At 36.1% G+C, this 27,657-nt stretch overlaps 1 protein-coding gene across 1 annotated transcript; it reads left to right on the forward strand.

Annotated features, from left to right (window-relative positions):
• Positions 1 to 27,205, forward strand: spock2 (SPARC (osteonectin), cwcv and kazal like domains proteoglycan 2; the record flags this gene model as incomplete). Its single annotated transcript, XM_079439448.1, has 10 exons — positions 1 to 189; positions 12,652 to 12,697; positions 17,136 to 17,250; positions 18,005 to 18,113; positions 19,410 to 19,524; positions 20,317 to 20,436; positions 20,844 to 21,062; positions 24,694 to 24,756; positions 26,440 to 26,577; positions 26,966 to 27,205. 10 exons carry the CDS (start codon positions 1 to 3, stop codon positions 27,109 to 27,111), a joined length of 1,260 nt encoding a protein of 419 aa, XP_079295574.1. The 3' UTR covers positions 27,112 to 27,205.
• Between the last annotated feature and the right edge of the window lie 452 nt (positions 27,206 to 27,657).

Here is a 27,657-nt window from a genome sequence, read left to right on the forward strand (position 1 = left end):
ATGGTGTGGATGAATGATCTGGGACGTCTTCTCGTCCCGTTGCTGATGCTCGTACGGTTTTCCGTGCAAGTTGACGTTAAGAGCGGGAAAGAAGCGGAGAAAACGGGGAATTTCATGGAAGATGAACAGTGGCTGTCCACCATTTCCCAGTACAGTCGTAAGATCAAGCACTGGAACCGCTTCAGAGATGTGAGTTATCTTTGAGGCTATGCATGATGACATTACCTGACTCTCTCTGCTTTAGTTCGTATCAATACCGATTGTTAGGAAGTGTTAAGAATGGTTATGCTGGACAGTCTTATTCCTAAAACACCATTAGTCCTTTAGCATTCCCTTAGAAATCAATCTTCCTTTTCAAAGTAGTTGCATTTAAGATAATAAATAGGCTAGCTGTTGTGATAGAATAGGCTGAACTGTTGAGCTCATGCTGTAAATATAGCCTAAAATGTTTGAACTATAAAAGACTTTAGACAAACCTTTGGATGTATCTTGTAAAGGTAAAATGTTCTTAAAATGCTCAGATATTCAGTCAAACATTAAATATAGCCTACTTGGTAACAACTTACCATCTGTTGTTGTTTGTTTAATTGACAATAGGTTTGATTACAGAATAAAGCAGATTGCATTAGAGTGTCATTGTCCAGCTGGTTGATGTAATGTAATAATAGGCAACTTTAATACTTGATTAGAACTTCACATGTATTCAGAGGGAGATTTATGGATTGATTTATCTCTCAAAGGTCATGTTGTCCTTGTACAGGTATGTTATTCGATCCTATATTCGATGGTATTTCTTTGTGAATATGCATAAAATTATCCAAGACATTGTAAGGAAAAACCTCTTTTGTTAGTCAAAAATCAATGAATATGCAACACAATCAGAATTACGTATGGAGATGATTAACATTAGGGCTTGTGTTTATTTAAAGTTTGCAGGTGACCTACTGTTCTTGAAAACTAAAAGGTCCTTGGTTGTTTTCTGTTGAGTTTTGCTGCTCCAAATGAAACATTAAACCGTCCAATAGAAACTGATTTATCTCCATCAGTGTTTGGCCGGTAGCTATTTTTACCCTTCTAGAACTGGATTAAGTGTATAACTCCTTAAATGATTACGGTGGAAAAACACATCTACGAGAACCCAAAATTTATCAAAATGTGGGAATGAAAAGATTAAGTGCGAATTAGACTGGGATTATAAATAGATGGACATAGCATTTCTACATCAGTGGCTTACATTCAAACTAGGCCCTGCAGCAGACTCTATATTCTCTAATCAATGGCTATTGATCACACCATCTCAAACATATGAATAGCAGAGGAGCAATGCTTGTCCAACACAGAAAACCAAAACAGCTTTGAGAAAACAAGTCTCAGCCCTTTCACAGTCTCTGACTCAACCATCTAATTAAAATGCAGGTTGTTCTTGCTACTGTTTCTTGAACTGTACTTGAGGTGACACACTTCAGTAGCACTGAATAGCACTGGCCCATGACATGCCGTCTGCTGTTTTGTTTGGGTTGTCATGTCATTGCACAGATGGGAAGATCCTAATTGTGAATGATTAATGCTAAATGGTATTTTATTTTATTTTTTTAACATACAGTATGTGCAGGATATGACAGAATCAGGACCCCTTGAACAAGAAGTAAACTTGTCTCCCAGCAAAACTAATATAATACTAGAACTTTAATTATAGCTGACTGCCCTAAAAATATTTCATTTGACTGCCAAATGAGTAACTTCTCACCTTGATTTAAACTCAACCACACACTTCATGGATTAACATAATTTGCATTGTAATTGGATATTGACTGTCTCAACCCTGGCTCCTGTCAAAACAAAGAATCAATATTAAAATGCATTTATATGTGGTTTCATATGGTAAACCATGCTTATGAATGTATTTATTATTCTGAGATTGCAAGGATTCTGAGACATCAACAGGCCCTCTGACACAGTTCAGTGCCTTTTTTAACAGTCACCTCTTATCTTTAATCAGAGACAGAGATGGAACTGATGTAGACTCTGAAAATTAATCTATCTCTGAACACAGCTTATTTCATCTTTAAAATGTTGCTTGTGACAAAGGAAAATAATCCAAATTGATGCTGGCTTTTAAAGTCCTCTGAGGTTCTCAGAGCAGAATAATGATATAGCTCAAGCGAACGCTGATGAAAGCAGCAGAACATGAAAGGCTCATGAGCACACGCTGATGCACATAGAGGTGTGTAATTTGACATTAATATTTCATATTCATTGTGTATTCCATTCTTGGTTGATTATAAGTTAACATTTTCATTTTTTAGATACAGCATGAGATCACTGTAATGAGACTGATGTTGAAGTTTATTTGAGAACTCTTAGGAGGTGTCCTTGCTCTTCTGAGCTCTGATTACTTTTAATTTTATTATAAATGAAAATATTTAAATTCTATATATATATATATATATATATAATTTGTTCAATTTATTCAAGCCATGTGTTTTTTTATGATTTTATGAATTTATTTTATGATTACTTGAAATATCACAGCAGCCTAAATGTTTCAAAAAAAAAAAAGTGAACTACCAACCTTCTGTAATTCAAGGGTCCGTTATGGTATGCGGATAGATTTTATTACCTTGTTTTGTCAAATCCATGATATCATATGAGATATGATACCTAAAAATTGAAAGTTGACACAAAGATCTTTCAGCCATACTCTCTACCCTTCTTACAGATGAAATAAATCTAACAATAGACTTCTTTAATGTTAAGACATTGGTCTGAAAACGTCCTGCCTTTGGAGAATAGTCAGGGCATGTCAAAGCTATACAGCACATCATAATTTGGTCATTTGAGGCATGTCAGAGTCTCATTTTAACATATTAAGGGAGGTCCATATAAAAGTCATTCAAAATAAAAGTTTTAGTTGATTGATTTTATAATGCTTATAATGTTTTGAGAATTCCAAAGTGTAAAATTTGTTCGATTTACATTGAGTTTTGATTATTTATTTTTAAATCCCACTGACTGCATTAGATTATATTGCATTACGTTCTGAACAACTGACTGAATCAGAACCATTTTTGGCATGCTCGCTTATCTATTTCCATACAAGTGGAAAATTAAATCTTATTTCATGGTCAGTATGTAATACCAAATATACTGCAAGAATGTAATAGACTGGGTCGTTTAAAATGACAAATCCCCGTTGGACACAGTTATATTCACAATTGCCTTAGCAACATTAATTTTGAAGTGAGCTATATATCAGATATTTCCAACATTATAGTCTACATATAAATGATATATGATGAATATAATTCAAGGGAGTAAAAAAAAAAAAAAATTAAATGGATCAATTTAGTGCACATTTGCTCGCTTGGACTTTTTTCCTATTAAACATCCTGGATGATATGTTCGTGTTCATTATCTGTAAATGCTTATAGAGATGCTGAGGGTAAATGACTCACTCAAATTTCACCCCACACCTTGCCCGGCTGTTAAAGAGAGAAACCAGGAGTGAATCCGTTATCTATGCTACTGAAAGTAAACAACCAGCAGCTCTAGCCAATTCTCCGGTGGCTGGCAAACGCTCCCCCCTCCCTTCTCGATGTAGAAGAAGCTCAAAAAAATTCTGTGCTTTCCCTTAGCTCCGGAACGCTGTGTTGGCTTGCACCTGTTATTCCTCAACTACATTTTTAATGAGGCAAAAATGTTTCAAGCCTACACTGAAAATGGTCTTCATTTAACCAGTCATTGGCATTTCCTTTAAAATGCACATTTTGTTTTTCATGGTGGGTGGAGGAAGCCTGTTCCCTGTGATTGCTTTAGATGTGTCTGTTTCTTAATTTATTAAATTTTCACTGTGGCTTAAATATTGAATGCATCAGTTTCTTTTTTGGACAGAACTCTGTCAAGGGCTTTGTTTGGCACAGCTAAGCAAGTATGTGTTGTCGCTGATGAATGTAGTTTAAAATAACCTGGCGGTATGCAAATGCATCAATATTTGGCTGTCAAAAGAAGTGAGTGATCTCAACTGACAAGCCAGTTGGATGTGCAGACTTACTGCAGAGAACCTCAGCGCTGGCCCCGTCACAGCCTCAGTCCATCAAGATTCCAGTCACATGCTTGTGGAGGTGGGAATGCCCTCGCAACTGCCAGAGCAGCATAGCATATGGTCCATAATTACGGATAATGCAGTTTAAGATGATACACCAAAATACCCCATTAAGATCTCAGCCATCAGCATTCAGTGCACTCAAATGCAAAACATTATGCTTTTTTTGGAACACAGTTGATGTATGCGCACATCTGTTTGTCACTGTCAGCCCCATTTGAGAGACTCAACAGGCCGGATTGTCCGGAGAAGGAGGTCGCAGGCCTGCAGGGCAGGGGAAATTGAGTGCGGTAGGATGGCTGTTGACAAAAGCGAGTGAGGGCATTACAGCACCACGTCTTGGCTATAGACCAGGAGTGTAGGTGGGCTTTAATTGAGTGGAGAGAAACTGGCCTTTCATCATTCTGCTACTGGGGTCTGGGCCTTTCTTGCTGAATTGGACTTTTTATCTCGAGAGTGCAGGTGGCATACCCAGGCTAATTTTTGGAGGCTTTGGTCCAGTTCCAGACATGAAATTGGTCTTACAACTCTTTTAACATGTCCTTCCTTTTCCAATATGTGCAATACTTACTTTTCTGTCACTCTCTTGACTTGTTTCCTGCTGCCCCTGGAAGTCTGGGTGCCAAACACCGTGTTCTCTCAAGATCAAGCTGACCTACCAAAACTGCTAAATAAAAAGGCATCCAATTACAAATACAAGCATGACAGTGTTATTTCCACCCTCAAGACTGCTCATCCTTGATGAAGGTGGCATTTATTCTCAATTTTCTTGAAAAAAGACATGTTTTTTGAAAATGTCTAATTTAAGTGACTTGTTCTAAACCCCATTAAAGTGCATTTTGCCTCCAGCATTAATGAGGCTGGATTAAGCCTAAAGAGCTCCGTAAAGGTATGCAGGAGGGCAAGAATTGTCAAGCCTGTCCCCCACCCCCCAGCATTTGATTCTCTCACTTCCCTTCACAAGCAGAGAATGGCTTATTGACTGCTTCTACTGTCAGATTTGCTCATTTAAAGGCAGCACTTGCCTGTGCTGTATAATTGTTCTCTCTCACTTTCAGAGCTGTCAGTTGGTCCCTTTGAGTCAGTGGGAGTGTTATTGACACTGAAGAGGTTGGAATATTGAACCTTTTCTGGGTGTGTTTGAAATTATTTTATTCTAAAAATATAAAATATATATAAAATATTATATATATAAAATATTATATAATTTCTGCACAGCTAACGTTGCCTATCTGCTATTATTGGTTTGACTATCATATAGTCACACCCCAAACTCATGCCATTGGTTAGGTCAGTGTTGCTGTTTCAGGTTGGTTGGAATGTTTTTAAGGTGCCACGGAGCAACAGTGACCATCTTTTAGTTCCAGTTGGATTCATTTTGGATTGAATCAACCCTAGTAAAAAAGTAATATATTTAAAACATATTTATTTCATACTAAGTATAGTTCAAATCTATTAACATACTGATATATCACTCAAGTTTTACTGATATAAAAGTTTTAATGAAACTTTACTGAATCTTGCATCTTTAAATGCAACATATTTAAAGTGTACCTGAAGTATACTTTCAATAGTTCCACTTCAATCAAATATACTTCATTATATCTTTAGTTGGACTTCAGCACTACGCGCACAAAATTAAAGTGCAATAAGTTTTAGTTGTTACAATTTAGACTTTAAGTATACCAGTTTAGTATACCAAAAGTACAATTGCAAGGTATTTTTATGAAGTACATAAATATGCAAATGTATTTATAGTATATTTAGCATTAAATAAATGTGTTTCATATACAACAGTATATTTATTTTTTACTAGAGAAGTGACCGTCTTTATTCAATAAATCATACACTCATCTGATTTGTTCAAGCATACTGATTCATTCTGGAGAAATAACACTATGGTTTGTTGATTCACCACTACAACAGGTAATTAGTCTGTGGCTTTGTTTGTAGATATGTCTGAAGCTAAGTCTAGGCCTTGTGCACTAAGGATGGTAACTATTAATTTAATGTTTTAATAATTGTTCTAATTCTATAAGAATAGGAAAGTCCACAACACAGCAATCACAATACCAGCCCAGAGGAACGATACCATTAGAATCACTTTCAGAAGGATTTTTTTCCAGCTAATGAACTATAAAAAAAATCAGAATCCTCCCAGTTTTAAAGAGCTTGAGCATTTAAAGTGGCAAATTAAATAACTGCAGCTCGCGCTTATAAGAAACAGAACATTATCGTCCATTGACAGGGATGCCAGTACAGTTATCATTGTAGTTATCTTTATAGTTACCATTTTTCTTGTGAACGTGCTTTTACTTAATATTAATATCTTATTTATTGAACTGTTGTATTTTGTTCCAACCTGGGGCTCAAGTTGGCAAACTATGATTTATCATTATGAGTTACGTGTCAGTTGCTGAAATTGTTAATATTAAAATGTGATCTCATTGTCCATCTGTGTGTTGTCCATTATAGCACATTACAGTGCTGTATATCTGCTAGGCATCTGTGGTAGATGGATAACTTCATCTGTTTACAATGAGTCAGGCTTCAAGTCAAGCAATCCAAATTTGTAAAATTTCTCATGCATCAAGTGCATGCGGTAACCTCTTATGTGTCTAAGAGATAACACTAAAAGTCACCACAAGGCTTTCACCCTCAGTTATATGCTACCACTTAAAGGCATGAGTCAGTGACAAACGCTCTCAGAGCATTCTCACCGAGACGTCAGCACTCTCTTTGGAGTTCTGTCCTGGAGGAGCTGCCTGCCGCTCTTGGCTCTACAAAAACAGAATGGCAGGCTAGAGTTTTTTTTATACATGAGGAAAGCCAGGATATGTTCACAGTCAAGGGAGTGGGCTGTTAGCAGCGCTTTTGATGTGCCCGTGTGCGGTTAATCTGAAAAGCCCAGTAGGAAAAGGCCCAATGCATAAATCAAGTGGGAGGCTTTTGCTTGCCTGTCAGCCATAGCCGTGGTGTGACAGTGAAAACATAGTTGGGAAGGTTCCGATATATCCCCTTAACCCTTTAAGACCGGCTGTGTCGTCGCCGACACACTAAACCAAGCTGTATTCATGTTACCGTAACTCTTCAACCGTTTGCACCATCACAATAATTCAAATTGCTCCTGACAGTAAACTACATGCGCTTTTCGGCAATATATTGCTTATTACGGTAATTTCTTGCGCTCCGTCGACAAATGACGGCTGATTTCCGGGAGAGCGGGGAGGGAGAATTTGAATGGAGAGATAGGGAGCGCGGAGTTTTGGATTGCATAAAATAATGAACGAAACAAACAAAAACATGGTGAAGGAGGAGTAAACAGCACAGGAGTCGATTGGGATGATTTTTGATGAGACTTTGGGAGCAGTCTGAGTGAGACTTTTTCACATGTAGTGTGTGCATCGCTATAATGAGTCCGTGCGTGTAAATGTATGGGTGTATGCATGTGCACGCATTTACATGCATGTATAAATGTATGCGTGTATGAACAAAAAAGCCTCCTGAATGAAAACTGTGCAACCCAGTGTCCCAAAACTACTTGTATATATGTAATATAGTTGAATTTTGAAGTAAGAAGTGTTGGATTATTTCGATCACGATTTTTCTCTTTTTTATAAATAAAAAACAGAAAATGTTTTACTGTTGTTTTTTATTTTTATCTATTTAAATTCTGTTTACAAACTCAACACACGACATTAATGGTCAAAAACTGTACTTTTTTGAAAGCAGTCTGTTTTCTGAAAAAAATGACACCTTGCACTTGAAAATAGCACATTCTGTTAGAATTTTACAGTCAAATAAACAAAATATGTAAAAATGACCTATTTTACCCTTAGGTTTTAAAGGGTTAAGGTTACAAGGCATGACATGAAATTAAAGAGACAACAAAGTGGGAGGATATAAGCTGAAAGCAGTGTGTCAGACAAAAAAGTGACAAGGGCTGGCTCCTAAAATGAAATATTTTGAGTAAAATTACTTTTTTTGACATGAAAGAATCACATGGTGAACACTATTGTTCAGTAGTTCATCAGTTGATTAAGTGCAGAACTTCTTACTTTAGCCTTTAACAACTCTGCTGTGTACTGAAATGCTCTTATTCTAGTGATCCTGACTGTATGTGTGCCATACATCAATATATATCACTGTTTTGTAAGAATATCTGTGCCTGTTTGGGAAAAATGTTAATATATATTTTTAGAATACCATTCTTACACTAATATTTGCAACAAACCTCTGCAGTGTATATCCGTGTTTACACATTGTCATATATTAACACCAGTTAGTAAATAGACTGATGCATGTCTCACAAACCTGAATCACACATCACGGTTGTGATTTATTTAGAAACTAAATTATTCACAGTTCAGTAAGGGTTGTGAACTGATTCACTTTCAGTTTCTGAGTGAGTCTGATCGAAATTTAACAGCAGGTTCAAGGCTGAATCTTTTATGATTGACTCAAGAATCAGATCATGAGAGTCATTTTTCATGATTTGGATATTATTCAAAAATGCTTGATGTGGAAAATACATAATGTGGTTTAATGTAGTAAGACAGAGATCAAAAATACAGTTAATCGATTATGCATACTATATACAGTCAATCAGATGAGCCAATAATATGAACGCAATGCACCAAAATGCAAATTAATCATTTTCTTTATAATGGTTTTCTATGGAAAAGTGTGTTACAATCATATTTTGTGCTCATCTGCTTGTACCATCAATAAGTTGTATACTGAATTTGTCATTTAATATCACTGTCTTAGTACATTAGGACTTAGTACAGCCTAGTAAAAAACAACTGGCAGGCAGGCAGGCAGCAGAAGAAAGCCTTGTTTTACCTTCCAGGTGGAAGGATATAACGTTACATGAAACCTGTGAACTGACTGGTAAATACGTTACATTTTTTTCTGATTGCCATATTGGTGAGTTTTGTATATTTAAATGAACTTAGTTTTGAAACTGTCACTATGAATAAACCCATATTTTAGTGATTTTTGCTCCCTGATGTGTTTGTGCTGTCACTATCGCAGATGTTTTCGTAGCAGCAGCAACACAGGAGCACAATGGTACGTTCCTGCATTTTTCTCTGCATTGTGATGTAACTGTCATGTTTGAGTGAAAAAGACAGATCCAGTTCACCCACCAACTGCTGCGTGAACACACACGCACACACGTGTGTGTGTATCGCTTTCATCTTCCTCTTGGGTGCCAGTCAAATGCTTGTATGTCATATAAACATACACAGGTGTTTTGAGGGCCTCCAAATCAAAGCTGAATTTACAGAGCGCATGTTCAGACATGCCCTACTACATTGCAGAGATATGAGGGATAAAATAGCTGTCAGTCAGCACAGCAGGGGTTGATGCGTTCTGTGGTGTTTTTGATGAGACCAGTGTCCTCTGAGGGATAGTCCTGGCAGCCTTCACTCAAGGCAGGCCAAAGATGAGCTGACTCCGGATACAGGAGACACTCAACTGTGTTTTCAAGTGCTGCTGACTCTGAAATGTCTCTATGCTCTAAAATACAACAAATTGTCGGGATTCCGCATCCATGTGATCACATTTTGGACTGACATATGTTAAAGCGATATGTTGATTCATCAAATTGATATGTCCTTCATTAAAGAAAATAATTTCTGAGCCACCAGTGGCACCTTATGATAAAAAATAATGATTGTTTCCAAACAGGTTTCCTCTGGGTGTCCTCTTCTTCTTCTATTGGTTAGTTAAACAGATAGCCCTGCCCAAAACATCTGCCATTGGTTGAGCCACTTTTGCTTACTACCTATTATAGAGTGGTTCAGGTTCCGGAATTTAAATTTTCTCCACAGGGGAAATGAGTTTTTAATGATAAGTTATATAAACCTTTACAGACAACAAAGACAGACCTACTGTGAGCCATGAAGTTGTTAATCAATGGTATATGTTTTTGTTGAAGCCACCAGCCCACATTATTTCACAGCCAAACTTACTGACATAAAAATCATAATGAAACTTTATTTGGAGTACTACTTGTGCACAATGCACATTTCTGAAAATTAAGCCTAAAATGTGTTTTAATGTCACTATTGATGAGGATTGTTTGATCTTTGAATAATATTGCTCTTTAAATGCACGAAATTTGTACACTTGCAATAGTTCCACTTTAGCACAATCAAATATACTTCAGTTTATTTGGATATAAACACTACTTCAGCATAATTAAAGTGCATTAAGTACATAATTAGTTGTTTCAATTTAGCCGACTTTAAGTATACCAGTTTAGTATAAAAAATACAGGGTATTTTTATTCAACACATACATATGTAAATGTATTTGTAGTATACTTAGCATGAAATAAATGTATTTTAAATACATTTTAATATATTTGTATCATGACAACTCTCTTTATTTTAGCATGGTAATGGATATGACAGTGTTAATGTATTTGGTCTTGGCGGAATAGATCTGCTACGCTGCTGCTGCTTAATTGCTGCTGTTGGTTATTGCTGTTGTTGTAGATTATTGCTTCTGCTGCAAAGCAAGTACAGGAATGATACGGTGCTGTGAGTATTTAAGGCATACTGCTGCTGCACAAAGAGCATATAAAGTAACCTTAGCAGGTCTACACTAATGAAGCTAGCTAGGGATGGAGGGTTTCAGAGGAATTCTGAAAGCACGCTGTGAACTGCTCAAGTGAATGCTAACCAGCATTTAAATGTGAGGCAGTGAGCTCACTGGCTGAACCAATCAGCTAGTGCCAAGTAGTTTATCGCTGCAAATATCAATTTACATAAATGACACATCAGCCTGCACCATCTAGAGTTTCATGACAGAATTTGGCATTTATTTTTCACTAGGGTAGTTTGCTTCAAATTAAAGTTTGTAAAGTTCATAGCTTGTTGATTGAATTAATGGTTAATAACTCTTAAATAAAGATTTAAAAAAAAATCCCTATGGGAAAAATACTTCTGTAACCAATGCCGCAGAAATGTGGCTGGGCACTGTTGCTCTCTATTAAGCTTGAAGAAATCTTAAACTTTTTAAGCTTTTACGAAATCTTGATGATGATGTGTTGTGATGATGGTCATATAAAATGAAATGATGAGGATATGTTGTGGCAATATTTCTGTTAGCCATGCCGATATTTCTCTACTCTGACTCATTCTTGCATCTTTTCAGCGAGGGGGAACACATTGATGTGACACAATATTTTCCACATACTTCACGCTTACTGAGTGCACAATTCTCCTCTTAATAAAAGTGCATATCAAATGAATTTACGGCTGTGTTTGCATGGGTGGCTGCTACAATTTGCATAAACTAAATATAAAAATATATATATTCAAGAGATTTTACCACTCTGTCCATTCGATGTTTACTGATATGGACATCTAATGTCTCACTACACCACACAGTATCTACTTTGCCAAGACAGCAAAAACTGACTTAAATAATGCAGGTATCAGGAAATCAATAACAAGGTTGTGCAGCACCAGGGATCGTTGCAGTTAAGCAATGCGGCACTGAATTTTGAGCCACTGGTCTTTCATTTGTTTTGACAAGGTTATATCATATCAGGAGCACATATTCATATAGTAAAATAATAGTTTAGCATGTTTTTCATTTTAAGTCTGGTCTTAAATAAATGTATAATACAATAATGTATTTCATCAAGACCCATACAAGACCTATATTCATGAAGTGGACATGAAAATGTCATTTTTTAATGGTCTACAGTGAGTGCTAAAGCATATGTATTGCAACTTGACTTGTGATTTAAACATTTGCTGCAGAAAAATTATTATTTATAGCGCTTTTGTAGCTGACAAAGCCAAATTCAGTCAATAAACAATTTCACCTCCTGTTTACACCTTCAACTGAAAAGATAAATGACTGCTGATGGCACTAATAAGCTTGTGAACTTTACAAAAAAGGTTGTTATTATTATTATTCGTCAGAGTGCTGAAATATTTCAAGTGTTATGAGCACCGAGTGTATAATTATCTTAAAGCAACTGCCACTTTTATAAGGACACATGAGGGAATATCAAGGATATATTCAAAGTTTTACCCAGGAGGCGATTAGATGATTTTAGCAGTTGGAGCCTGTCTTTTTTTTTCTTGATAGTTGCTCCTCAGAGATGCATCGCTCTCCTCTAACTGTCTCCTTCTCTTTTGTCTTTGATTCATCCTTCTCACATTTCACCAGGAAGTGGAGGTCAGTAGTGCTCTATCATGACTTTGCTTGTGTTTGATGTCTCGTTTAAAATGCTTGATCTAATATCCGCTATCAAAGCTGTAACCCATTGCTTGTGCATCTTCGTTTGACATTTCATTCAAGCGTTCAACTTTCTTTTGTCTTGTTTGCCTCTCAGAATTTTTCATAAGTTCCATCCCTCCTTTTTCCATTAGTGCTATTCTACTGCTTTTCACAATTAAAGTATCTTAATATTGTACTTTTAAGTTTGGTTAATGATAGATGCACAGTATTATTCTTCACTAAATTTTTAACGTTTATTCTGTGTAGCACATTTGACTGTTTCACTTCTTTGTTTTTGCCAGGACGATTACATCAGATCATGGGATGAAAGTCAAGGATCGAATGAAAGTAAGTCATCTTTAATATTGGTAATAGTATCACATTACATTTATTGGAGTGATCTTTTAGCCCAAAGTGCCCAAATTGCGTGATGCGGCAAACAATGACCTAGTTTATTTTCAAATGGAGCTGTATTTTACATTAGGTTAAATATTCAGACGAATTAGTGCCAGTTTTAGTTTATTTTTTTCTTCTGTGTAAATTAAGTCTTCTGTTATCATGATACTCAACATGCATTTTGTTTTCTGTCAGTTGCACACAAGAGTCAACACAATGGCAGTGTAATATATTCAAGGAAGTCAGGACCAGTCAGAGTTCAGTATGCAAATAGCTGTAAGAAAGAGTAGTACTCAGTATGCAAATATTACAGTGATTTGAATAGATTTAAACGTTTTCAGCAAGCCAGTGGGAGATTTTTTCAAACTTTATTAGCTAATCAGATTTTTTTTTAAAGTATAAAGTTTTTAACTAAAATTTAAAGTCTACAATTAAAATTTGTACCCAGATAGCATGTTAAGCGCTTTAATTAATTACTGAATTAATTTAGTTATAAATGTAATATTTAGTGTTTTAAAACAAACCCCTAACAGTGGTGTGCAAGCACTGTAATTATCATTCAATGGAGTGGTTAGGCTTGCCCGTGGTCTGTGTATGTTTGTCACAGCAGACAGCCCTTCTTTTCTTCTTGGCTGCCAAACACTAATTGCTTTCACAAGAGATGAGGTCATCTCCTCGTTTTGCTAGAGTAAAGAGACTGCCCGGGCACATTTGAACATTATGTCTTGATTTTTCAGTTGAAATGAAGTCCTCAGAATGGAGGAGTCCATTAGCAAATATCTCAGGATGTAATTAATGGATAATTGCTAGTTCCACTGAAGACCCAGTAAGAGCCCCGGAGGCTTGATTTAGCATTGACAGACACTGGCTTTGTTCCTTCAAAGCACAAATCCATTTAAGCTTCATATGTCCAAGAACAGAGGTCCATGAACCCGATGGTCCATTTTTTTTTTTTTTTGAGCCGTCACTACTCCCACCACAAATCTTTTGTTTGAAACTCATTATTTGAATTAATTCTCTTTGACAATAGGGAATTATTATCAGATCCATTTGTCACAGTTGTTAGAGAGCAAGATTTCACACATATAATGATAAATTTGATATTAAGAGTTCGTATTTGTGCTATTAATAATTTGAACACTTAAGTATTAATACCAGTATTAATCACATACATAAGAAAAATGGGAAAGGTACTTAAAACCTACTTTTAAAAAAATGCATTAAATAAAAGCTATTTGTCATACCGCATTGAATGCATTTAGTCTCCTTTATGAGATAATTAATGAGGCAGTGATAAGAGATTTGTCCCAGCCCTCAGCGCCCCAAGAAACATGATGTTTCCACTTAAAAGCAGCCAGTACAGGTATCAGTCAAATTCAGATCCTTTTTTCTTTCAAAGAGTAAAGCAAGGAACAGCTCACTGATCTTATATTGTCACAATCCTTTGTATTTTGAAAAGAGCTGCAATTTCTTAAGAAGGAATTTCAAAAGTAAAAGTAAATCTATTTGAAATATATTAAAGAGATTGTTCTGGCCAAGTTTTAAAAGTGTTAAAATACACCCTTGTTGTGGCATGAGAGAAATTAGATGAGATAAATCTGCAGTGTAGAAGAAATGTTAAATAGTATCAATTATCTACATTATGTTGGTGTCTAATTGGCCTTGTAAGACTTTATTTATAGTCTGATATTTCAAGAGCATCTGCTCTCCATATTTTGATTTTCAGGCATCAGACAGCTAACAGATACCGAAGCAGCCGAAATTCCCAAAGAGCCTTATTTACAGTGTCTTCTTGGAAGGTAGCACTGGTCCTTACCTTTTTAACGAGGAACAAATTAGCATTTTACAAGCTGTCACACAAATTCAGGACAAATCTATGATGTATCTATTGTGACAGCAGTTTTTCTCAAAACACCAGTCATGATACTTGCTCATGTCTGTATAAAAACATCCTTGCTCCAAAAAAGGGACATTTACTATAAAGTAAATTCAATATATATACGAATTTATATAGATATAGATTCAAAATGACCTCTTAAAAATTGCCTTAGCTTTTATTTATTTATTTGTTTTGCACTAATGTGGAAACAGGTTTCCATATTTTACACACATTCACATGCACTATCATTCAGTTTGGGCTCAGTAAGTGTTTTTATGATTTTAAAGGAAGTCTCTTATGCTCACCAAAGCAGCATTTATTTGATTAAAAATACACTAAAAAATTATAACATTGTAAAATATCATTACAATTTAAAAGAACCGTTTTCTATTTGAATATATATTTTAAAATGTAATTTATTCCTGCCTTGTCCAGTCCAGTCAATGTCACATGGTCCTTCAGAAATTATTCCAATATGCTGATTTGGTGCTCAAGAAAATATCTCTTATTATTATCAATACTGAAACAGTTGTGCTGCTTAATATTTTTGTGGAAGACATTTTTCAGGATTCTTGAATAGGCACTTTTGATCAAATTAATGCATACACTGAATGTATAAATTGATTTTTTTTTTTTTTAAGTACCTAGCCTACACTTTTAAGCAGTACTTCATGTATTTCTTTTTCATCCTGAGTCCTGAAGGCAAAACTTTCACAGCAGAACATATTCTTGCATATCTATAGCTAATCATCCGTGTCAGATATGATGTTATGATCTCATTTGAGCTGCACACATCCTGTAAGTTGACTGTGTATTAATAGGTCAACAAAGAGTTGCCAGTATGAGGACAGATTTATCACAAGCAGATGTTTTTTTTCACATTCCCAGTGTGTGTACTTGTGAAAAGAACATCTCAGCAGTCTGTTGAGTCAACCTGTACCACAATTAATAGGCCATCATGTGGATACAAAGCTTCAGTTCATTAAAAACAAATGAAGACATCTTTATTCAATCAGCGTGCGTGTTTTATTTATCAGCTTGATTGTATTTTCTCTTTCCTGTGTACACAGCATGTATCACATCCTTATCTCCGTGAACCTTTCCCCGCGAGTTGATCTGATATGCTCAGCGTTAAGTGGCTCTGGCTACTGATGTATATTAGCTGCATTAGCTCAGCCACTGGCTTTGTGTGATAGAGTCACTAGCACCTTACTTCTACTCGGCGATTGTAATGATCACATTAAATGCTGCCCTGAGTGTAAACAAAGGATACGGTGGTGACTGGACAAGATTCCTCAGCTCTCTAAGCCAGAATTAGCATCGCTTACACACGGAGACCTTAGTTATGTATTTTATAGTGACAAGCTCACAGGGCTGTTTGTAAGATATATTTAATGTTAAAGGGAGTGATGACAGTTTCTTTTTTTTTACTTATATGAGCAGCTAATCAATCCTCACTCTGGAGTTGGACTGTTGCTATAGCAACATCTTTATTCTTGTGTTCTCTTTAATCTGCTTGAGCCTTTTGTGATGAAGTGAGGCTTACCGATCAACCTTGTGCTGTTGTGTATAGATCGTAATAATCTGTCAGTCTTGAGATATTGTTTTTTGTGCAGTGAGGATTATGAGTTTTTTGTAATATTATATGTAGTATGGTAAGATAAGGTATAAGGTGTAATTATGATGGCTTACTGAAAAACATTCAGTAAAATAACATCTTTGTCTCTTAGCTTCTCTAAGGCTGTGGCATAGAGAGCATTGATGCTTCATTTTTGTATTTTGCATAAATGTTCTTAAATATGAATCAAAGGGTGCTTGTCATGACATGTTTCTTTTGGTGTAAATAGGAGTTTCCCTAAAGATTCATTATTAAATATTTTAAATTAATAAATAAATTATACATTTTAAATTAACAAAATAAATATAAATATAAAAAGTATGCATAAAAAACAATATCGTAATTTTCCTGCTGCTTATTTATGTTTGGGTCAGAGTTTATTATTGTTAACTAAAACTAAAACCATAAAAATGTGTTACTTTAAATAAAATAAATGTTAACAGATATAATAATTATAATAATAAAGTATTTTATTACTAAAATAATTAAAACTGAAATGAAAATTCAGAAAAAAAAAAATGTATGGAAAATACATTATTCTTAAAAAATTATAAAAATGACAAAAACTTTACCTAAAATTAAAATTAAAAACTCAAATATTAATCGAAATTAAAATGAATAATCAAAAACATACACAATAGTGTATCAGTTGCAAAAATAACACTGATTCAGGTTGTGGTGGCAGCATTTAATAAAAAAAAAAAACAATAATAATGAAATATTAATAAATATTAAATGTTTTATTGGAATTAAATACATTATTCATTGTATTTATTGAAAGTTTACAATATTGAAATCTCAGGGAGCAAAATCTAAAAAAAACCTGGAAGCATCTAAAAAAAAAAAAACTGAATGCATAGCAGATTATTGGGGTACATCTCTTTTCATTACAGATGTGGACACTACTAAGGATCCTTGCCAGAAGGTCAAATGCAGCCGGCATAAAGTGTGTGTCGCTCAGGGCTACCAGCGTGCTGTGTGCGTCAACCGCAAAAAGCTGGAGCACAGGTAAGCCCTTCAGCTACAGGACTGTCTTCATGCACATAACAGTAATATACGTCAGGATAGTGTTTGTTTTTTAGGGTATATGAATAAAAGAAACTGGGTGCCAATCTAAGGCACTGTGCAGAATGTAACTGTCCAATCTAGCTTTTCATTATTCATATCATGAAGAATCACATTTCTGAGCTTTTAAGGTAAAGATGATTGGCTGAGTGCGTATGAGCAAAGATGGCTGTTTAGAAAGAAGTCTTAAAGAAACAACAGCAAAAAATGAGACAGGGTAGAAAATGGTCATAAAACTATGGTGCAAAGAACCCTTACTAACATTTTAACTGGACCCTAGGGGAAAATAAATAAATAAAATGGCTATGATCTGTTTATTTCCACAAGCGTTAAAAAATGTTAATTCACTTGTGAAGAGAAAGTCATATTTTTATAGAGGTGAAATAAGAGCAATTTATTAAAGCAGGCATGCGTTGTCTGGTGGCACATTGTGAGGTACACAGATTTAGTCCCTGGACGTTTGTTCTTTTTACAAATTGAACTTGTTCCTGAGGCTGTCCCTTAGGGACTGGTTCTCATTGTAGCGCACAACTGACTACAGAGAACGTTTTGTTAACTTTAAATAAAAAAATGGGCCAATGATGCACTGTCCCTGTGCATTTGAGTGACTATTACTCAAGCATGCCTCACTTTATATCTCATATTGAATATTGATGATATTATTGATGGCATGTTAACATTGACTGATGTGTTTTAGGTTGAAGCAGCAGGTCATTAGACAGCAGCAGGAGAGTAACTGTAAAGCTTGCCCAGTATCTTCCTCTGGTCCCGTTTGTGGCTCTGATGGACACAACTATGCCTCTCAGGTACTTCACACTGCATTTAACTTCCTTTAATTGTATTAAAACTAGCTGAACTGCAGAGATTTCTCTGCAGATCAGCTTATTTCAATACAGCTGGATTTGTTGCACTTTTTTGCTTGTTCAGACTTTTTAGTTTTTTGTTGGGTCGACTTAGGTAACCCAAAAATGAGCTTCATATTCGCTAAATCAGTATATTTTAGCCTGTGATCGGTTTTGCTTATTTTTAAAACAAAATTTAACTTCCGTGGCTGACAGTAGATTAAAATAATTAATCATGCTTAAAAAATTTTTTTTAACTGTATTCATTTCATCCAACATTTGTGTAAATTGATGATGTATTTCTGTCAAAGGTGATATTTCATACTTGTTGAGCTTCTGAATCCCACCACACAAGAAAGACACACATATACACATATATCTTTCATTAATTTTGTTAAACGTCCCATCTGGATTCATTTATAAAGAAATTTGCCGCTAGGCCTTTGTTGGAGAACGTTTCTTCATGAAGGCCCCCAGAACATTTTCCCAGAGATCACACAATAATTTGTGAAAGACAAATAGGACATGTCTCATTAAAGGGAAGGAAAAGTACTTAGTAAGTTTGTTGTTTTAAGTGAACCATTGTAATAATGGCCACTTTAATATTGTTAATAATAATGATAAATAATGTCCAGTATAATATAATATCAATATAATTCAAAACTTTAGGAAATGAATTAACACTAGCTAAGGTCATTTTTAAGAGTCAGATCAGGTAGAAATATTTTCTTAGTCCTGTCAACAAAAAAACCTGAAGAGAAATTTCATAATCCTTTCACTGTCCTGCAACTTTGGACAATGAATGCATCATGACGTTATTTCTATTCTTGTTATTCTGTGCCATTCAAAAAAACATTTTTTTTCTATCTCTATTATTTTCTGTGTGACTCATGGATCAGTCTGCTTGCACAGTATGGATAATGGTGTCTATTATACCTCTGGCCCTTGACGTCTTTAAAAGTCAAAGAATTGTCTGAAGAGATTCTGGGTACTTGGGGATGAAAGAACCGTTCTGTTGAATTATGTATTATCTCTATTATATCTATTTCTGACCTTGTGAGGGAAGAAATTAAGGTTGACATCAGCTTCTTTTAATGGAGATGTCTTGTCTGAACCAGCGATTTTCACTCATCTGTAGAAATAATTGTGCTCTATCTGGGCTTACAATTCATGCCACTGAACTGGAGCATGTGACACTGGACAAGTGTTATGGCGGCACTGCTTATTCTTTGTGTGTGTGTGTGTTGCACCTGAATTTAGTGCAAACTGGAGCAGCAGGCTTGTCTCACAGCGAAGGAGTTGGAGGTAAGATGTGCTGGTCTCTGCCCCTGTACCGTCACCGCGGCTCCTGCTACAGACGTGGACAGCAAACACGGTATTTACCTGCCACACACTCCCAAAAGCTGCAATTTGGTCTTGCAAAGCTTGTTAAAGGGATAGTCTCACCAAAAATCATTTATTTTGGAACACAAAATAGGATGTTTTTGAAAATCAGTTGTTTTGAACACCTTTAAAGGAATGGTTCACTCAAAAATAGTAATTTTCAGAAAATGTACTCACTCTCAGGCTATCCAAGTTGTAGGTGAATTCATGAGAACTGATTTGGAGAAATTTAGCATTATTTCACTTTCTCACCAAAATGAACAGTTGAAATATTATTATATTATAATATAATTTGTGTTCCACAGAAGAAAGTCAGTCATAAAGATTTGAGTAAATGATGAAAAAAGGTTCATTTTTGCATGAGCATGATCTTGTTATTAAGAAGCACCTTCTGTCTTGAATGAAGCACAATAGAAGGGCCAGCTTTTAAGTTTATAGGATCATATTTTGATGATAATAATGAATGGTTTTATTCTGAGATTGCTTCTGATGCCATTTGTCTCTTTCACATCCCCTTGAGCAGTCTGCAGCTCTCGCTGTAACAAAGGCTTTATTGATTTATCAACAGACTATGCTGCCCTTTTTCTTTCTTTGCTGCTTGCTTTGTGAATTTCTGCTGACTTTGATTATGTCTGATTTATGTCTGCAGTCTCCGCAGGCTTTTCTTGTCAAATTCAGAAGGGCAAAAGCAGGACGATTGGTTGTTCACTCTTTAATACCAACGTCTGCCAACACCCCCTTATCTCCTTTCACTGTCTCCGTCTCTCTTCTTTTTTGTCCATAGAGAGTTGCACAGGGCAGGACCTGGCAGATCTGGGAGATCGCCTGCGGGACTGGTTCCAACTGCTCCAAGGCAACGGCAAGCAGAACAGCACGGGGAATCCTGTAGCCAGTTCTGCATCAAGTGAGGTTCTAACATGTATTTAGCCAGTGCTTTTATATTCAGAGATTACAGCAGCTTCACTACTGATCAGCATACAGTGACTCTAACCTTGTTTATTTTGGTTGTATCATTTCAAGAAATGCCACAAATGCAGTTTTTTTTACCTATGATAATTGGCACGAGAAATTGCAGTGTAAAACTTCAGATTCAGAGCTGTTATGTTTGAATTGTGGCCAAAGAGCACCAGCAGCATTTTATCCACTCAAAAAGCAGTTTTGATAATATGATAATATGATGCAGTCATCTGTTCTGGGAGAGATGGCTCTTGGAATCCAATTTAAAATCTCACACAATGCAGAAGTATTACAGTATATAAGCTAGCATTTCTCTTGCGTTAACATGTAGCATGTGATTTTTTTTGTGCACAGTTGTGGACCGAACTCTTGTTGCGACCTGTAAGGACTCTATTGGCTGGATGTTCTCTAAGCTGGACACGAACAGTGACCTGTATCTGGATCAAGCTGAGCTGTCTGCCATTAATCTGGACAAGTATGAAGTGTGCATACGGCCCTTCTTCAACTCCTGTGACTCCTACCGTGATGGCAAAGTCTCCACAGCTGAGTGGTGCCTCTGCTTTTGGAGAGAAAGTGAGTTTTTACTATCTTTACACAATTAAACCAGGCCTTTTTATAATAGTATAATGAAATATTCTATATACTAACCAATATTCAGTACACTACCATTGAAATAATTGGGATCTGCAATATTTTTTAATTGTTTGAAAGAAGCCTCGGTAACAATCCTCTCTATTAACTAGTACTTCATTACCATGCCTGTTATTAGTTATTGGCTGTTTATGAGTACTTATAAAGCACATATTCTGCATGAACATATTCTACATCCCTAATTCTACCCAATCCCTAAATTTAACAACTACCTTACTAAATATTAATAAGTAGCAAATTAGAGGTTTATTGAGGCAAAAGTCATAGTTGGTTTAATTGCGAGAATTGCTTAAAATAAAGTGTGACCAAAGCCTCTTGTGCAAAAATAGAGAATAACATTAATGTTGTGAAATATTATTATAATTTAAAATAACTGTTTCTATTTGAATATATTTAAAATTTCATTTATTTCTGTGATGGAGAAGCTGAATTTTCAGCATTATTAATCCAGTCTTCAGTGTCACATGACTCTTCAGAAATAATTCTAATACAAAGATTTGGTTCTCACAAGACATTAATTATTATTATTATTAATGTTGTGCTGATAAAAAGCTGTAACATATTTTAAAAGAGACAATATACATAATTTATGTAGCATTATCAATACTTTACTGTGACATTTGATGAATTTAATGTGTCCTTGCGGAATTAAATTACTTTCTTAAAAAACATCTTGCTGACCCCAACTTTTGAACAGTAGTGTATGCCCATTTTAAAAAACTTTGCATCATTATGATAATTAACCAAATTTAATTAAAATATACTGTTGATAAGAATATATAAAAAAATAAAATAGTATCAATGCGCAATACATGTATTTATATTTTAAAAAAATCTATAAAGAATATGTTAGTTTCAAATACTTATCAATAGTGTCAACTCTTGACTAAAATTAGATGGCATTTTAATAAAATATTTTCATCCGAAGGCAAAAACTCAAAAAAGTAACACTGTTTTGACATTGAAACTACACACTTCACATTTAAAATCAGCTCTTACCGGGATCGTTGCCTCAGCATTGCACATTTGTGCCCTGCACCCTGCTGGTCAGTGCCACGGTCCACAGTTTGCTCTGCTTGGTTATATCAGCGTGACAGAAGGGGGACACATGGCCGAACATCAGTGCCAGCACTAGTCCGTGTTTGAGCGTGTTGAACACTGCTTCAGAGAGTTGGGGCTTTCAAATCTGAAATGATGTTTGAATTGGATTTGAAGGGCATATTTTGTTTCCATTACAAAAGCCTAGAAGACGATATTGCATGCAAACACCGGTCGCAGAGCGGCACGCACTGGACTGGTGTTAAAGATAAAGAAGACACCAGTCGGTGGAGACAGGGCTTTAGAAAAATCCATCTGTGTGCTGAGAGTTCTGCATACTCATGCCACTAACTCATTCAGTTTGCACTGGATTAAGTTTAATTGGTTTTCTAAATATAATCAAACATTAAAGGGGGGAGGGGAACCGTATGTTTGGATTATTGTAATCCAAATCTTTCATTTCCTCTACAAACACTACCTTTGGATAGAAAATGAGAGATGGGAGAGCTGGAGAAGGCATAAATTGACCTTTAGCTGTTTGTGGCATGTGGAGAGAGTGATTTAGAGTATTCGTTTTGACGAGATGCATAAGTCTGGAGGAATTGCTATTTAGTGTGTGTTGCTAGGGTGACTGACAGTCAGTGTGTGTGTGTGTCAGCGGGGGAGAGCGTAGGTCTGTTTGCATGTGCATGTGTTTATCGGCAACATGCTCTACATATTAATGAGACTCGTAAGTGTGTTCTTTTGTTTGAGAAATTCCTTTGTGTGTGTGTTTACTTAAACCACGGAGCATGGCAAGTTTCTTGACACAAACAGACATATGCTCCACTGTGCATCGCACTGGAGGGGCACAGAGCTGTATCTTAGCAGTATCTTAACAGACACACACACACACTAGATCAGCCTGCATCTTGTTTGATTTGATTCTGCTCACGGTATGTGGCTGGGCACTCTCATTTCTCCTGGGTAGGGCACAGTTGCTTTTGGCCTGTCACACTTTGTCTTCCCCTTGTATTTCCTCCGGTGGATAGGAAATGGCCATTGCGGAGGGAAAAACAACATCAGTGTTGGTTGTTGACAGCCTGCTCAGCCTCAAACTCTCTGGGACTAAAACTAGACAGGCAGTCAGACAGAAACCCGCTTTCTTTTACTTGACCTGTCCAGCACTCACATAGTGATAGTGTTGAAGCATTGGCGAATATTCCAGTATGTGCTGTACTGATTTATTTATTACAGGAAACGTTCTGTCATCATTTACTAACCTTCATGTCATTCCTGAACCTGCATTACTTTCTTTCCTTGGGAGAATGTCCAGGCTGCTCTGTTCCTTGTAAAGGAAGTAAATGGGGTTGTCAAGCTTCAAAAATGACCATTAAATTGGTCTGTATGATTTGTATGCTACTTTCGAAGTTTTCTGGATTCATACTCGTATAATATCTTTGTGTGATTACCAAATCTTGCATGATAGCAGTGTGTATCATTTGAAATAATATTGTATTTGTTGTTTTAACAATTTGTGAGCTGACATTTATTATGTTGCAGAAACCAAACAAAAAAGTCAACACATTCACTACGTCATGTAAAAACAGTTCCAACCAAGCTGAAACAGAATTGGTGAATTTGTGTTTTTGAACAAATTGTTTGAGTGAATGATTCAGTAACTCATTCATAAAGTCCCTTGGTTTTTGAATGAATAAGCAGCAAAAAAACAATAATAATAATAATAATTTGGATGAATGATTTACACATTGAGACAGGGACATGCCACCTACTGGCAATTTTAGTTTCATATTATAATAAATTCATTTTTAAAATCATTTCATATTCCAGTATTCACAATTTTATTTTTAAAATACTATATTATAGTGTAATAAAGTTTGAAAATGTCAGTATTAATGTTTTCATGTATGAATAAAGAAAAATAAGTAGTCCGCTCTGAAAGAATCTCTAAATATAAAGACATTTTTTAAAAAGAGAAATATTCTCTTTAATTATTGGGCATATTGGTTCCTCCTCAGTAGCTGTGGTCACCATTTGCTTTCATTGAATTGAAAAGAGCAGCTTGGACATTATGCTAAAGAACTTATTTTGTGTTCCTCAGAAAAAAGTCATTTTGGTTTTGAATGACTTGAGGTGAGTAAATGATGACAGAATTTTCATTTTTGATTAATGTATTATAGGGCATTAAAGAGAAAATTGCAATATAGAAATATTCTATAACAGGTGTTAATTTTGTTCAAAACCTATTCAAAGCAAGTTCTATTACTCAAAATTTAATTTACTCGTTCTTTCATGAATTGTATTGCCGTAAAACTAGAGATTAGAACCGTCTATTGTGCCACTTTTAAAATGCGTCTGTGTGATAGTGTGATTTGATTGTGCAGCTGCACAGAGAGCATCCCTGGTGTAATGCCGCCTCATCTGGGAGTTGGTGGAGGAGCTCGTGTGAAGCGTTTGTCTGGAGGAGATTAGCGCCGGCTCTTCCCTAAAGGCACTGATTGTTTTTCTTCCACAGAGCCTCCCTGCCTGGCTGAGCTAGAGCGAATCCAAGTGCAAGAAGGAGCCAAGAAGAAACCGGGTAAGAATGAACGCTCCGCTGAGACTCGCTGTACTATCGTGGGAAGAGCAAATTAAGGTGTGAAGAAGAAGAACAAAGGGAGATCCAAAGAAAGAGGTTATATAGAATATATACAATTTGTAGAAGGATGAATGGAAGAAAGAAGGTCGGTAAAAGGAAAAAGCGAGACCGAAGGGAGGTAAGAGGGAGGCTCTGGCAAAAGTGACTAGAGGAGTTTCATTTAACAGATGACAAGCACAAGGTTGGGATTAGCCCCTAATCAGGTGTGTGGATTAGAGCAGCGCTCATGGCTGTGGGCAGTGCTGCATGTTTGGCTGCAGCGCTCTCAGAACTCTCCAAGGACACGCTGCAGATGCTTCAGCCAATCAGAGGCAGCCATAATGCAAACAGCCCCCGAAGCCTGAGAACAAATAGCAATGTATATAATACAAATAAAGTGTTTCATTGTTATCGTGAAAGATTAACCCATGTTTACTGTACGAGGTACATTTTTATTAAATCACAAAAGGAAGAAAATCTCCTAATGTAATATCTAAACCTATAAAATAAACCTTTTTCCACCTATATGATACATCTTAAGAGTTACAAATCTGTACATTCCAAAAAAGGCTAAATTAACATTCCAGAGGTGTATAGTGCATTACTACTTTTGCAAGCCATTTTGAATAAATGTTCAAAAATAGAAAAGATGACAGTCCTAAGAAAAAGCCGAACCTAGAAAGTGCAACCTGTATAACACTATAATGCATTTATAGTCAAATCACAATAAAATATATATATTTTTGTTACTTATTATATTCTTTTTAAAACAGATATATAATAATTTTCTGTCTTTTTTAATTGCATATTTTGAGAGGACTATACATCTGACCATTGCTATGAAAGATTATGATAAATATTCCAGAGGTTCAGAGAGTATCACTATATTTGTCAGCCTCGTTTTATTTATGTTGTAATAAATATAAAACACAATTACATAAAAAGAAGACAGTCATGTAGAATTACGGGTAAGTGTAAAAGGAAAAGTTTAACCCTAAAAAAACAAAAAAAACAATCGGTCTTTAACCCTCTGAGGCATTAATTATTAAATCACAAAGGGAAATGATTATAAATATCTATATGTATATATATAATTTTTTTTTTTTAGAGTTGCACATGGTCATCACCAGCTATGCTTAATTTATGTTCTCAGAAATAAAAAGCACACAAAGACATAAATAGAATTATGGGTAAGGGTCAATGGACTCACCCGTGGTGGAGGTGGTTAGGACATAACATCACATTCTGAATGGTTAAAACTGGCTTTAAAAGATTTGTCGCTTAGTACACTCAGTGGATCAGAGGGTTAAATCCAGCATTTCATTGCTAAACAGATCATGATGATTATGTGGAAATATATATGTTTATTACTCTGTGCAGTTGGTTTTTATCGTGCATCATGATTCGAGACACTGCAGACAGAAACCCAGCCCTCAACCCTCGCCAAGGTTACATTTTATGCATTACAATGAGCAGTGTCACTTGAGTCTGTCACATGATTTACAGCAATATGCAAACTAGTTTGCAATGTCACCCGTGATGCAACACTCATTTTGTATAGGATATGAAAATAAATGTAAAACACGCATTGTGTTTCTCAAAACGTGCGTGTCTGTGTGTTTTCCTCTCTACTTGTCGTTTCAGATACATACATTCCCAGCTGTGATGAGGACGGCTTTTACAGGAGACTGCAGTGTGACAAGAGCAGAGGGGAGTGCTGGTGTGTGGACCCGCATGGAGGAGAGTTAATGGGCTCCAGAATCCATGGCAACCCCGACTGTGGTGAGCACGAGCACAACACACACACACACACACACACTACACAGAGGACAATGCTCCTTCTGTAGCTACAGGGCTTAGGGCTTAGATCCACAAAATCATCAGTCACCCATCTGACAGAAGACCAAGTGCTACATTCATTAGGCCAGGTTCATTTCCATTCCAAAAGAGCAGTTGTCTCACCGAAATAAAGGTCCTTAAGATTAATTACTACTGGCTGCGACGGACCTGCAGTGATAAAAACAAATCCCCTGACTGGACATAAAATAGCGATTAAAAAGCCCAACGTCAAAGTCACACCTCCTGTTTGTTTATTGTCCTCACGCCAAGGGGATATTGTTTAGCCTAAAACGCTTGCAATATTTTTTTTAACAACATTTCCCTTTTGCAGACGAGGTGGTCACGTACTCTGGCGATTTTGGCAGCGGGCTCGGATGGGAAGACGAGGAGGAGAAGGAGGCGGAGGAGAACGGCGAGGAGGCTGAGGAGGAGGAAGGGGAGGTGGGGGAGGTAGATGACGGCGGATACATTTGGTAAAATAAAACGTGATTGTCGCCTTGTTCGACGTAGCTTTCTGTGGCCCATTTCTACAGAGGCAGCTCTATCTTCTGACATTAAACGATGGACACTGGAGGATCTGTCATCTTTATACTGCACTCCAAACAGCATTGACTTGGGAAGGGTGGGTGGGAGGGTGGCTTGGTTAGTGTTAGCTGTAGTGAGATTACGGTATTGGGAAAGGGTTTTCGATTATTGGGCTTATGGATACTTGTGAAACATCATATTTTTGTTGTAAGTGCAAGAGTTTTCTCCTGAATCAGTCTCTAGCATCTGCAAACACAAGCTCAGAATTAGGCGCTTGATAGGTGTGATGTGATGCATTCTTATGCAAGTCAAATAAATACATACTTTCGTCACTACACATTCAGAAATGATACAGTCTAAAGCGACTTTTTAAAGTATGTATATAAAGATAGACAGGCTTCACGGTCTAACCTGTTTTATTAGATCTTCTGTCGATCATCAGCAACTGCTTTCTTTGGGAACTGAGACTGCTGCTAATGTTTTTGCCGTTAAAGTTTC

Source organism: Barbus barbus, assembly GCF_936440315.1.
Source record: "Barbus barbus genome assembly, chromosome: 18".
Lineage (NCBI taxonomy): Eukaryota > Metazoa > Chordata > Actinopteri > Cypriniformes > Cyprinidae > Barbus > Barbus barbus.